The 13,601-nt window shown below is 38.6% G+C and overlaps 1 protein-coding gene across 1 annotated transcript in view; it reads left to right on the top strand.

The window, feature by feature from the left end:
* LOC124298818 (gonadotropin-releasing hormone receptor) overlaps positions 1 to 13,601 on the top strand; it is a 214,388-nt gene that overhangs the window by 174,447 nt on the left and 26,340 nt on the right. Inside the window, exon 3 of the mRNA XM_046751342.1 lies at positions 2,752 to 2,954. Within this exon, the coding sequence (XP_046607298.1) occupies positions 2,752 to 2,954 (203 nt within the window). The remainder of the gene's footprint in view (positions 1 to 2,751; positions 2,955 to 13,601) is intronic.

Here is a 13,601-nt window from a genome sequence, read left to right as displayed (position 1 = left end):
TTGTCGAAAACGGTGCAGCTGTGAAAATTAGGTTTGGCTATAGTAGCTCTACCACCGTATCTTCCATCCCATTTCGTGATCAGCCTAACAGTTCTGTACTTTCTAACATTTTCCATTCTTTTGCCAAAAACTGCGTTGTTCGTCAGTTTGTAAAAATTTTTCTCGAATTCGTTGTGAGATTTTTTTCGCAAATCGGTGTTTAAATTGATGTATTTTTCGAGACACGGGGTTCACCTGAATTTGAGAACTCTGTGAATTTTGAGTAATTTTAAGCCTAATTGTAAGCATTGTTTCAAAACGCTATAGTGAACAACGTAGTTTTTTTTGGAAAGTAGCGTGGGCTTCAATTTTGGTTGCTTACTATTCGAGATCGGAGGTATGTAATGCTCCGGACACAGTGGTAAATCTTTATGAGTATCATGCGGTTCCTCAGGGTATTCCAAATCCACCTCCAGTATGTAACCAAACCTCGCATCGTCCGAGATGGTAAAAACGTCGCATTGTCCGAAGTCTGATAACCATTCGAAGGAACTGTATGGCAGAGCAAAGCTCATAGCAGCACCGTACAAATTATTAACGTCAAAGTACGTGAGATAAGATTATTCGAACTCAGGATCGAATGCCTTTCTCATGTACCTGTTGTTAAGCTTAGCGTATCTGTTTGAGCACTGTGACACACCACCTCGAATACCTTTTTCGATCAACATAACCATATCTATGTCGGTGAGAAGCTCGAGCTCGATGTCGGTACACTTTAACATTGCATCAAACGACAGACCGGGCGCGGTGTAATAATGAAACGGGTCCAGGTTGTACGTTGTCCAACAGCTCTGTCGAAAATTTTCAAAAACGCCGGCTAGTAAAAACACGTCCGTCTGTAAATACAAGTCCAAATACTCTCCCAAAGTTCGAACGTTAAAAGTTTGCCAAACTTTACATGCATGTGCATAGTCGTCGTCTGATATATCCCGACCATTCAATTTTGAGTCAAATTGTTGTTTGGATGGTAGCCGTCTGTCCTCGAGCTTCTCCCAACTGTCTATGTATTCGTACGGGAACACTCCTTTTCTGGTCAATAACTGAAATTTATCTGAGCGACAATAAAATTTTCGTTTGATTGTTTTTTGATCATCACCGCGATACGTTGCCAATTTCTCGAGACTACTGGGTATGAAACGGTACGAATCCATGGATCTAAACTTTATATCTGTCCCCTTACATATTCTGTAAAAGAAATGTACTTTTCTTTGTTTACGGGTAGAAGCTCAAATGTGCCTTCGAACGATGTAGCCAGTACTTTGATCAGAAAATGTGAATCGTAACCCGACAGATTTTGCAATATCACTGGGATAGTGTGCGAATTTTTGTATTTGAGATTGCAACCTCGATGAGCAGCACCACGGTACTTTCCTGTGAAATGGCAATTGAAGACGTTTGAATTTTTCCGCGAGCGCTTTCAAGATTCTGATCGTTGTGATAATTCTCATTTTTTCTCCAATTGATGAAGCCTTTCACAAAATTTTGTCCAGAAGCCGAATATTTTGACTTCCGAATTTTATCCATTTCTGAATCTCTGCTGTTGATGATGATTTGTCCAAGATCTTGTACGCCGATGTCTTAATCTTGATCAATCTCAAACACTTCTTGGATTCCATCATGAGCATTTTCCTCGCGTATACTTAACAAGTTGTAACTCAATGATCGTTTGCAGTGATGATCGCCCTTTTTATAAGGCAGCTGTACGTATGTTTGGTAATGCGCGCGCACCTTTCAGCATTCTCAGAGCCATAGTAACCCAACACCGTAGATCCATGGCTCTGAATGTATACTACCGCAGCTATCGGTCGACCCTGCACTCTGGTCTTGACCGAACCCGTTCAGAATTCATCGTAGAGTTCACAGTACAGTCACAAGCCAAAAAGAATGTCACGTGGTTGATATCAAACCGGCATTCGAGTAAGTGAAAAACAATTCTTAGAACCATCAATTTTGGAATGTCGCGTGGTTGATAACGTGTAAAAGGAATGTGGGGTGGTTGATGTTACACATCAACAGTCCTACTGAGGGAAAGGAATTTGAAGTGGTTAATGTTACACATCAGCAGTCCTATCGTGACAAAAGAATGCGGGACGGTAAAAAAGTTCTCGCCCCCGTTGCACTCTCTACCGCTGGCAGACGAGCACAGCATAAAGACTTTGACCTTTGACCGATAAGAATTGTTGGTAAAGCAGTGCGATTTTTACAGGCGCCCGATACAACTGTCGGTAAGGTTGCACGTTTTTAACCTCAGGTCGGTACGGCAGAGCACGTTTTATCTTACGAGAGTGGGGGTAACCTTCAAGGGTTTGCGTCTGGGATGCGACAGGCGGCTTGGTTGGTAAAGAAGGTGTTTGTACTCAGAACCCGCCTTGCTGTACTACTGCTAGGCGTGTTAGTAAAAGGTAGAGAAAAAAAGTACTTATTTTATTCCTGTTATGCCCTATGGGTTCCCGGTCGAAGTGTCGGTCACTCTCTACGGCGTGCATTGTTCCCGCTGTCATTACTAACCAGGTGTCTAGTTATTGAAATCACCAAATCGTGTCTTCAAATCTATAGGTACTGCATCTCGAATAGTAAGAATGTTACGAAAAGGATTAGATTGATCCAAAACCACGTGACATGACACACAACAATAATAATATAATAGAAATGCTAAGGTAGTACGATCGAGCCTTTGATTAAATGTGGTTTGTCCATATTATGTAATTACAGGCAGTGAGCGCGTATTCAAAACTGAACTTGCCAACAGTAATACGAATCACGTATCCGGGGACCTAAATCGACGCCGTCTGATGCATCGCGCCAAGACTAAGTCCTTGCGAATCAGCGTCGTCATCGTGGCTGCCTTCGTTCTATGGTGGACGCCCTATTATACCATGATGATCATCTTCATGTTCCTGAATCCAAACAAACATGTGAGTAGAATTGCCAGATTACAACTCACTTAAATCAACGGATGAATATTTAGTCAAACTGTGATTAGTAGCACCATATACGTGTACGACTTTTTTTCCATTGAGTGACATAAATGTTGTATCATGCTTTATATATTTCATCCATCTTAATTGAATCTTGGGTGACTGAAATCGAATTCATTTGATTTAACCATTGGAAATATACCTCTTTTCGGTTCAGTTACATTCCTTGATACTGGGTATGTAATGGTTCTCGAGGTCGTTGATATAAAATATGGGGTCAGATTTGGGAAATTTTCAAAATTCAAAATGGGTCATCTAATATAGCAAACTGAAAATGTAAAAGTGATCGAAATAGCTTAAAAATGCACACTCAGGGGTTTTCTCGGATCACCAAATACGATTCCGCTGTCAAAATTACGACATCAAAGATGGTGGATCCAATATGACAGACTGAGAATATGAAAATTGATTTGATTTGCTTGAATCTTGCTATTCGGTGCTTTTTGGGAACACTGATAACAAATCTGAATCCAGTATAATGGAATTCAAAAAAGCAGATCTATTTTAGTGGTCAAAAAATAAACAAATTGATCGGACTAGCTCAAAATTTGCTACTTGAGGATTTTCGGGGTCAACTGTAACGAACTCGAAATCGTGATAGCGACTACCTTCATCCTTCATCCATGCGGACTTTTATCCTAATGTATTCTTCATCATGCGAGATTCATTCAAGCATTTTGTGCATAATGCATAAAATGCATTCGGCACATTGAATTTAGTAATTTTGACGGTGAACACGTTTTCATCGACCTCGAAAACCACCGAGTCACAAATTTCAATAAAATATGAACTGTTTTCATATTTGCAGTCCGCCATATTGGATCCACCGTCTTGAATTTCGAAATTCTGACTTCGAGTTTGTTTTCAGCGAGCCCGATAACCCCTGGATAGCAAACTTCAAGCGAATCGGATTGATCTTTATATTTTCAGTCTACTATATTGGATCCGTTGTTTTCAATTTTCACGGCAGATTCATTTTTAGTGACCCCAGAAACCCAAGAATACCGAGTTCTACTGTTCTACTAGTCTCTATAACGTTTCCATAATTACATTTATTCTGTAAAAACAGATATTTTAAACACTTAGTGATGATTAGAAGACCAATTATGCAAAAAAAAAAAACAAATAATAACAGTAATATCTCGAAAATTGAATGTAAAGCTCGAATTACCGAACCAAAAAAGCGGCCTCATATATGATACGCTGTGCCGCAAAGGATTAAATATAGCTGAGGTGGATTCCGCGCCTTCGCAATCCTCACTGACGGGATTCCTTTCAAACGTTCCAGTCCCTCCGCTCTCTCGAATCTCTATCTCTTTAGACGCAAGTGTGTGTGTAATTGTATCAAAGAGTCCCGTTTTGGTTTGTAGATCGGAAATTAGGGGCTTGAAGCGGGCCTCGAGTAGGGCACGCGGAAAAGAGGTGAATTTCGTACAGCAGCAAAATGTAAAGTGCTTTTACTTTCTCATACTTGAAATATTGGCTCGCCGAATCCGAAAAAGTATTAGCTCTGCTCTTAATGAATGCGTACACTGTCCTAAGCACTAGTTTATGTATTAATAATCAGCAATGTTGGTAGTATCTATTTGAATTATCGTTCGTTCGCCTCCGGGAGTACATTTCTGTGAGACGCTGCTCGTCTCGTTACAAACGAGTTCGCCACCTATACACCCCGTCAATTTATCCCAAAATCAGATTTTTCCTCCTCCGGTAAAAATTATTTCTGTAATAAATGTCGGCAATGTATAAAGGATTCATTACTGCACTGTGCTCTGAATCGACGATAATTATTCAACAATACGCTATCTACATAATGAATCGAACTCTTTTTCGATGAAAGCTTCATCTCGTCCTTCACCTGTTCACGCGTTACTATCTTCAATCAAAGGGTATGCCTACGCGTAGAGATCAGGAAATGAAAGTTCGATTTTACCTCGGCAAAGTGAGATCAGACGGCGAAAATCGACGTCGTTGAATCGTCGCACGTAACCACGAACCAACCAACGTTTTTACGTGGCATTTTTCCCTTGAAATTCGATATTTTTTGTAGGTATGATTTATGTACATAAATATCGACGTTATGATAATCGAAGTTACCTGCTGGCTCAAAAACGAGCCAGGTCGGCCCTCTAAAAGTTGATGGAGTTGCTGTGTCTCATTTGGAGGTTGGGTTTAATCTGGGTGTAAGTTGACAAGCGACCATATGACACTACAGCCTATAGCCCTCTCGTAATCCAGGTAGACCGTATTGAACTATTAGGAACTGTCTACTCGATTTTGAAAGGCAATCGATGTATCACATCACCGAAGCATGCGAAACCAATCCTTCTCTCTGAGAATTATCTTCATTCAATTTCATTCATCGATCGCAGTACGTCGAGCATGTATTTTTGGCGACATTCAGTCACTAGAGCCATCAGGCACCTGATCAATCAATTACTACAGTCTCGGAAAATATGCCGCACAAAACCTTTATGCCCGTGAACGAATTGTTTTCACCCCTTACTGACAATATCCCTTAATTGTAGATCTAAAATTTTAGACATTTGTTTTCATGCAATGGAGATTTCTTTTCAGGTTATACGAAATTTTAAACAAATATTTCAGTAAATACAGTCAACGTCGAATGTTTCTTTTCAGTTTTTCTCGCCGATCGAAATATTCCGAAACGTAATAATAATACGACCGAACCGCGAAAAAAAGCATTGTAAGTGTAAGAACTGTCACATCCTCGTGTCTTTATTACTATTGAAGTCCGTGAACCTTGTGTCATCTATACCGGCGATGAATAAATGTAAGAACCTTCTCCTTGTCGAGTAAATTACGATAAAATCAACGACTCAGAGGGAGAAGGGTGGTTCGTGATTCGGCAACGTAGGCCGTACAGCCGAAAATAAAAACATATTTCTAAGTCGCCGGAGGGAGAAGAAATAAGAGAATACAACGGACCGGGATCTCATTTGTTCCGGAGTAGCTCAACCAACATGCCGAGCACAGTGTTATGGGTCTGGATTCGATCGACATTCCTCTAATTGTAGGTATAATGCGCATTATAAGCCAGCAATAACGATGCTTCGGAGTTAGGTATAGTTTAGGACTCCACGTATTGGACAGTAATAGATCAGTGAGAATAAAGTAGTGTGCACAATTATGAGTTCAATGCTCTATTAATGTAGCTTTTATTATCCGTTTAGTAGTTTTATCGCTTTTTTACTTTATCCCCTGAGAGATGGAACACGTGTAAGGCCGCTTGCACTGTACTAAGGAAAAGTTAATTGTACTGGGACACAGGATTGCGTTTACGTTCACAGACTTGAATTCTGCAGGACCGAAAGAAAAAAGAGAGCAATTTTCGTCACAACATTTCGCGAAAGTTAAACTTTTAGGGCTTCGAAAACACACACTGAATTACCCAATCACATTTCCTCACCAAACCTTGAGCTTCTCCTGTAAAGTCAAACGAGTTCCTTTCTACTATCGGAGAGGCGGTGTGAGATTTATTTTATTCCTACTTGAGATAAACTGCACCATTCATCCGATTAGGTTAACAAATACACACGAAATAAAAACGGTAATTTTTCCGGGATTCTGTTTCGTTATCAGGAATTTGATGTAAGAGATTTGAAATTTTACCAGCCTATAGAAGTCACACTCCCCTCATCAGTGTGAGTCCTGCACATACGAACCCTTAAACCGAATTTTGATCAGCCATTCGCCATCAAAAAATTGATTCATCTGGTACTGTCATGTTTTATTTCATGTGATAAACATATAGGGGTAATTTAATTAAAGGAGGGAAAATTTTTCTCGCTATAAATATGATATGGTATTTCATATCAGCAAAAATGAACGGCCCGCCGTTCAAAATGGCCAAATTAATGTAATTCACATTAATAGCCACATACAAACGTCACATGTGTGCACATGTCAACAAGCTTCACACACAAATTCAAAATATGTGCTATCGCGGCGAACTTTAAAATGTAAATATATTCAGAGGCACACGAAAACAAACAATTTTCGAAAAACAGGTGATGAGAGAAATTAATGACATGTAGTCAGGGCGGCTAGGTGGTCTAGTGGAGTAAGTCTCCGGTAAAGCATCTCCAGATACCAGGTTCGATTCCTGGCTCCGTCGTTAATTTTTCAACTCACCTGAAAATTTCGAAATTGTTTTCTTCAACTAGCAAATTTTTCTCACTATAAATATGATATGGTATTTCATATCAGCAAAAATGAACGACCCGCCGTTCAAGATGGCTAAATTAATGTAATTCACATTAATAGCCACATACAAACATCACATGTGTGCACATGTCAACAAGCTTCACACACAAAGTCAAAATATGTGCTATCACGACGAACTTTAAAATGTAAATATATTCAGAGGCACAGGAAAACAGACAATTTTCGAAAAACAGGTGATGAGAGAAATTAATGACATGTAGTCAAGGCGGCTAGGTGGTCTAGTGGAGTAAGTCTCCGGTAAAGCATCTCCAGATACCAGGTTCGATTCCTGGCTCCGTCGTTAATTTTTCAACTCACCTGAAAAGTTCGAAATTGTTTTCTTCAACTAGCAGATAATCATAGCGTGAACGATTGTAAAAGGATACAACGATCGAGTCATAACTCAAAAAGGTGATACAGTTCACTCAATTCGCGTTTATTCGACGGACTTAAACGCCCACCTCTCTTCCTCTATCGCTCTAGGTATGAATCATGCATAGGTAGTAATGCATCTCTACAGCAAGCAGTTTGCATGCGTCCTTCCAACACGTACATATATGCCGTGTATTTTGCAGCCTTGCAAATCTCTTTATAGCCAGTTTTGCGGTTTAACGTTAAATCGATGCGTCTTTAACAAGTGCAGGCCGTTTCACATTCTGAAACTACAAAGACGGCTCTGCAGCCCAGCTTTCTTCAGGATTCGAAAGAATGGATGAATACGATTCCACCCTGGTTCATTGTTGGTCTCGCCTGCCAACTCTTGTGAATAGATTGCAGCCACCCCCTGTTGCTGTAATAATACGAACATTCTCATGCAAACTTACTTCAGGGAAGATAGACCCCTTCTCAATGGGTGAATCGATACTTTAAACAACTGCTTATGTATTTTGAACTTGGAAACGTATCAGATTTCATGAAATGTTTATAAATGCAAGCTTTGTACGGGCTTGTGATAGGTTTTACATAAATTTGAAAATGTGGACAACATTTTATGGGACGTTTTCTCAGACTTTAATGGATCTTACATACAAATTTTTTCGGAATTTCGTATTTTTCGAAGTTGCCGCAACCATTCACAGATTCCATTACGTTATAATGAACTCACAAGATTTAACGATATTTCATGGTTTTTCACAATCATTTATAGAGTTTCGTGTTCTCGAAACTTCTGTATCAGAATTCACGGAATCTACCAACTATCAAATTTCGGTATAGGATACGCTATGAGAGTGATTAAATCCTACTTTAATGTGTTTTCAAAATTGAAATGCAAATCAACTGTCTGAGAAGAATTATGAGTTGAGATAAGATAGCCGCAACGTAGTTTATCGCTCTGGCACAAGTTCCCTATAAGATGCTCAAAATCAGATACAAATACAAGCTTTTGTACAGTGAAACTGATACAAGGAATGAAAACAGTATTAAGAAACTGACAGCATCTGATGCAAGTAGATAGTGGAACAATAAAATTATAGAAAAATCGGCAATTCCTAAAAGTATATTCAAGTAACGAATGTCGACTAATAATAGATGAGGTACATGGTAACTTTAGTTTCAACTACGCTCAGCTTCAATTATTAATAAATGAAAACTAAATAGGTAACTCTTAGCGCAAGAGTATAAAAGTCACAGTAGAAAATTACAGTTATTTCCAAGTTAAGACAATATGCAAAACATTATACTGGTGTGCCTTACAGCGCGGACTAGATATAACTACAGATGCAGCGTTCGTAATTTTGGGGTGTAGGGCACACTGGCGACCCATGACAATGGACGAATTTCAGTACGCTAATTTCCGAAGAGCAGGGACGTTTAGAGAGTTGGTTTTCTTATTGCCGTACCCCGGAACAGTGTGGGTCCTCATTCTACAACCTTGCGCTAGATAGTTAGATTGAGCAGTTTCCAGTAATACGAACACCAGACAGCCCATGTGCAGGGGACATCTATCCGACAAGGATAACCGACTTAATGGACGTCAATGCTTGGAAATGCTGACGTCACGTCCAAACATGAAAACAACGTGAACACATGTATTCAAAGCCCGCTCTCAAGCCTTAACTCCTGAATACCCGATAAGCCGCTGAAAGCAACAGAGCAATAGTTCAGATAAGAAAGAATTACGGCACTCACTATCTTTATTCTCATGGTCATAAAAAACAAGTGGTGATTCATGTTCAGTTGGTACAATGTACGATTAACAATTCTACAGACTAATGCCGTATGCTCTGCCCAATTCAGGGTGCTATCCAGTGTCACACCGAGGCACCGCAAAGGAGACATACTTGATAATAATTCCACGGATTATTGGCGGAGAATATTTGCAGTCAAGCCGATAGATAAAGCTAAAGTTACCAGCTTTGAAAGCCTTCCCTAGAGCGTGAAAGACCCCAACTCGACTCTTTGGTTTCTAAGCTAGTTTTCAACTCACTCATCCAAATTCTCAGCATGCCTGACGACAGATATCCCATAATATGCTTGCAAAAACAACTATCATTGGTTTCATATGATTCCAAAATCTCCAAACACGATTGGATCCTTCAGATCAAACGCATATTTGTTGAGCCAATCGGACAAGCATCAATTTTTGATGAACCCACTCCCACCCCACTGATAGCAACCAAAAATCTCGATGTGACGCTTTAGCAAATATCTATATAGGGTGGATATTGAAATCCATCAGAACAGTAGCACTTTAGTAATTCATTCTGACATTTGCCTGCAACGTGGAGCTCAGCAGTATTTAAACTTGAAACGTCCACTCTAAACATACCAATTACTGGCGCAGATCAGATTCCTTGGCAACGTTAACTGCAGAATTATATCACATTTAAAAACTTACAAACTTACTTGCTACCTATCCTCTGACTGTTGTGATAGAACTAACGATATTTTTCACATGTTAATTCACTGTCCCGTTTTTGAAATCAAAAGAGTTTCACTTAGATTCCCTCTGAATAAACAAGGCAGCCTTGATCTCTTTGCCATACTCCCGACTCTGAATTTAAAAAATATAAACAAACTAGCATCATTCATAAAATTCATTTTGTGAAAATACGCATCCTTAAGTCAAGTTTATGTATACCGTAACGCTAACCTCGGTTAAGGACTCATCTTTGACACGTTGGCGCGATTCTCTAATCACCCTGAACTCAATAAACAATAACAAAACGATACTCGTTGGGCGCCAGGCACGTCAGCGTTAATTTCTAAATAAAGATACGGCACGATACGATATCAATAATCAGAGAATCCGTTGTATGGCTGGCTAGGCTCAGGTACTCTCCCGAACTGGTAGAGTGGGGCGGTATTCAAGGCAGCTAACGATAACACAGGTTTGCGGTTCTTTTTTTCTAAAAGCTTTTTTACTGGAGTGTTAATAATTGTGAAAGTAGTCCTGAATGTAATATAAAACGACATTCATGTGATATACACCACGTCACATTCAGCAGATTTAGCTGACACTACGTTTGAATGGAAAATCAGTACCAACTATAGGTTGTATGAAATAAGACTACCTATATATAAAGTTAAAACTTAAAATTAAGCTGGGCAACATTGGTTCTCTTGCCCTTGATATTTGAATAGCTTAGTAAGATTTTGTGTCAACGATGCTAGGTGTAAGCGTAGTTTTACGAAAGGGTCTAGTTACTTATTTTATTGATATTTTCACATACGACTTAATCATGGAGCCTAGAGTAAAGGAGCCCAAACGCTGTACTGTGGACGTGGGCTATGAAAGCAATGAAAATTTTTACTGAAATACCCGCTGGCGCTACTGTACCCAAAGAGAGGATGACAGAGACGGAATGAGAAGAGAGAGAGAAGCGAATATTCATATTCGTAGCGCAGTTATACGTAAACAGATGAGAAAACAGTAAATTTTTCGTTTGTCGATTAATTCTGTCATCATGCATTTGCTAACTAGATAATATTTTTGGCATAATTGAAAGTCGAGTTGACCTAGATCCTAGAAATATTTATTAATAACAATTATTTTTATACAATACGCGTCAAATCCAGACTAATTAAAACAAACAACAAAAAGTGCGAATATTTATTATTCAGTGCACAATAGGAACGTGCTTTTTCATACAGATAGGAAACAAAAATTTTCAAACAACAAAACATTACAATTTTATTAAAACATTATTATTTACTGCACAATAGGAATGTGTTTTTTCGTACAGATAGGAAACATAAACCAATTCAAACAATAAAACAAACAATTTTTAACAATAATTAATATTAATAATGCGGTAAACTGTGGAACTGTGGAAATAAAACAATTTTTACCTAAATCGAAGTTCATCCAAGATCGAAATTTTCATTGCAGACCCTCGACAATTACCGCATGATCATAAATTGTCCAGCTCTGGATGGCCCGACGAACTTAATTGTTCTTCTAGCCGACGCGATGAAACTAATGTTTCCTCGGTGAATAATTTATATGGAGCATTCCACCCGAATTCGACCAGGCTCCGACCCTCACCGTTTTCGATTCGACTCGAAATTAGACACTGTCCAAGGACTTCGCTCCGTCGTTGTTGCATATTCCACAGACAAAAAAAAATTTTATTGTATTTAATATGAAGATACGGGTGAAAACAAAGCGGGTCAAAATTTATATACGCCAAGTCATTGAACAAACATATTTTTTTCTATCGGCAAAAATTGGTATGCAATAACTTAATATTTCGTCAACAAATTATACGTGTTGACTCATTTAACAAAGAGAAAAAATTGTGACCGGAGATTTACCTTTGGTACCTTGAAGACAGACAGCTGCCGTCGTCCTAAGCGCTTGCAGTTTGCTCTGCGGGCATCTCGCCCAGTTCGGCAGCCTGGGTAAGAACAATATTTCCCCATTGTGCACTCTGCTACCAGAAATAAACTCAAAATATAATTTGTGATTACACATGACAATATATGAATTTTAACCTCACTTTCATGCTCGTTTCATTCAATCCGTAAATTACAATTTAATAAAGTATTGAAAATAGTATATGTATTTAAAAAATACCACTTTCTCACCTGATTAGATATAATGTGGGGCAATCACTCACTACACCTTACGACGCCGATTTTGATCACAGTAAAAAAATCTTTGGAAAACTCGTTTATACGTGCAAAGACGAAAAGCCAAAAATGACGTGTAAATGCAAACCCATCTCCTATCTTTGGAGCACTAGCGCTTCCCGTGGCTGCATTTCGAACCCAACTTTTCGTCACTTTCAGGGTCCACGTTTATAATACTTCTCCTATAGGCGTTCGGGCTCCTTTACTCTAGGCTCCATGGACTTAACCCTTAGCGGCCACACGGGGTAACTAGTTGCCCCAGGCTCAGGAAAAGTGAAATTATTAGTCCATCCAGTACTTTTGCAAAATAAATATACTTTTTGAATGATTAGCGGATACTGTTATTTTTTTATGGTAGTGGTATGAGTTGTGCGTGCAATCCTAAAATTTTAGCCCTTAAAATTGAAAAAATAGCGGAGTAATGAATTTTTTTCTGGAAAAGCCATTTTTGCTGAATTTTCACACATATGACCAGTTTTTAGAACGCCATCTATAAATTGACCGATAAAAATCATTAGAAATGTTGAAGAACTCTTCAACAAGCATGAAACAATCGGTTAGAAGTCTTCAAACACTCATATATGTATATGTCTTGTACAACTAGGTTTTTCAGCGTGGGGTACTGAGTTACTCCATGTGGCCGCTATGTGGCCTGGCTGAGGTGCAGCCGCTAAGGGTTGAAAAAGCAACATTTAGATGAAAACTTTGATTTTTTTTAATATCTGAAGTTTATCAAACAAATACTACACAGCTCATGAAAAATAATTTTTTTTGCTGCCCTGATTTTTTCCGTGAATTTTGGTGTTTGACAACGTACAATTTAGGAATAAAATCGGAATTGTATTATAAATCATTTCCCCCCTTACAATACTACAATAACACAAAAACTAGCAGCAATATAAAGTGACCTTTTAGACTCATATGACACCCCGAGTTTTTATAGTTGCTTAACATTTCTTGGACAATATTTTTATAATTGGGATCGGTTACGTTGCCTGAAAATTTAGAAGCTCCAGTTTTTAAAGAATTCCAGGAATGTTTTTCTGAGCTTGCCATGACATTCTCAAAGTCTGTATCTTCATACTAACGAAGTAATCATGAATTTACTAGATTATTCCTTTGAAACTGATAAAAATATTTATTTTAATAGAGTTATTCTGAGAAAAGTTTCTCTCCATGTATATCTGAATCATAAAAAACCATGATATGATCCGTAAAAACAGAGTTGATATTCAAAATCAGCAGTCCAAAATCTATATGTATCATGTAAAAGTTTTCAGA

This window comes from Neodiprion virginianus, chromosome 2 (genome assembly GCF_021901495.1).
Source record: "Neodiprion virginianus isolate iyNeoVirg1 chromosome 2, iyNeoVirg1.1, whole genome shotgun sequence".
NCBI classification, from domain to species: domain Eukaryota; kingdom Metazoa; phylum Arthropoda; class Insecta; order Hymenoptera; family Diprionidae; genus Neodiprion; species Neodiprion virginianus.
This window is presented reverse-complemented; position numbering and strand designations above follow the sequence as displayed.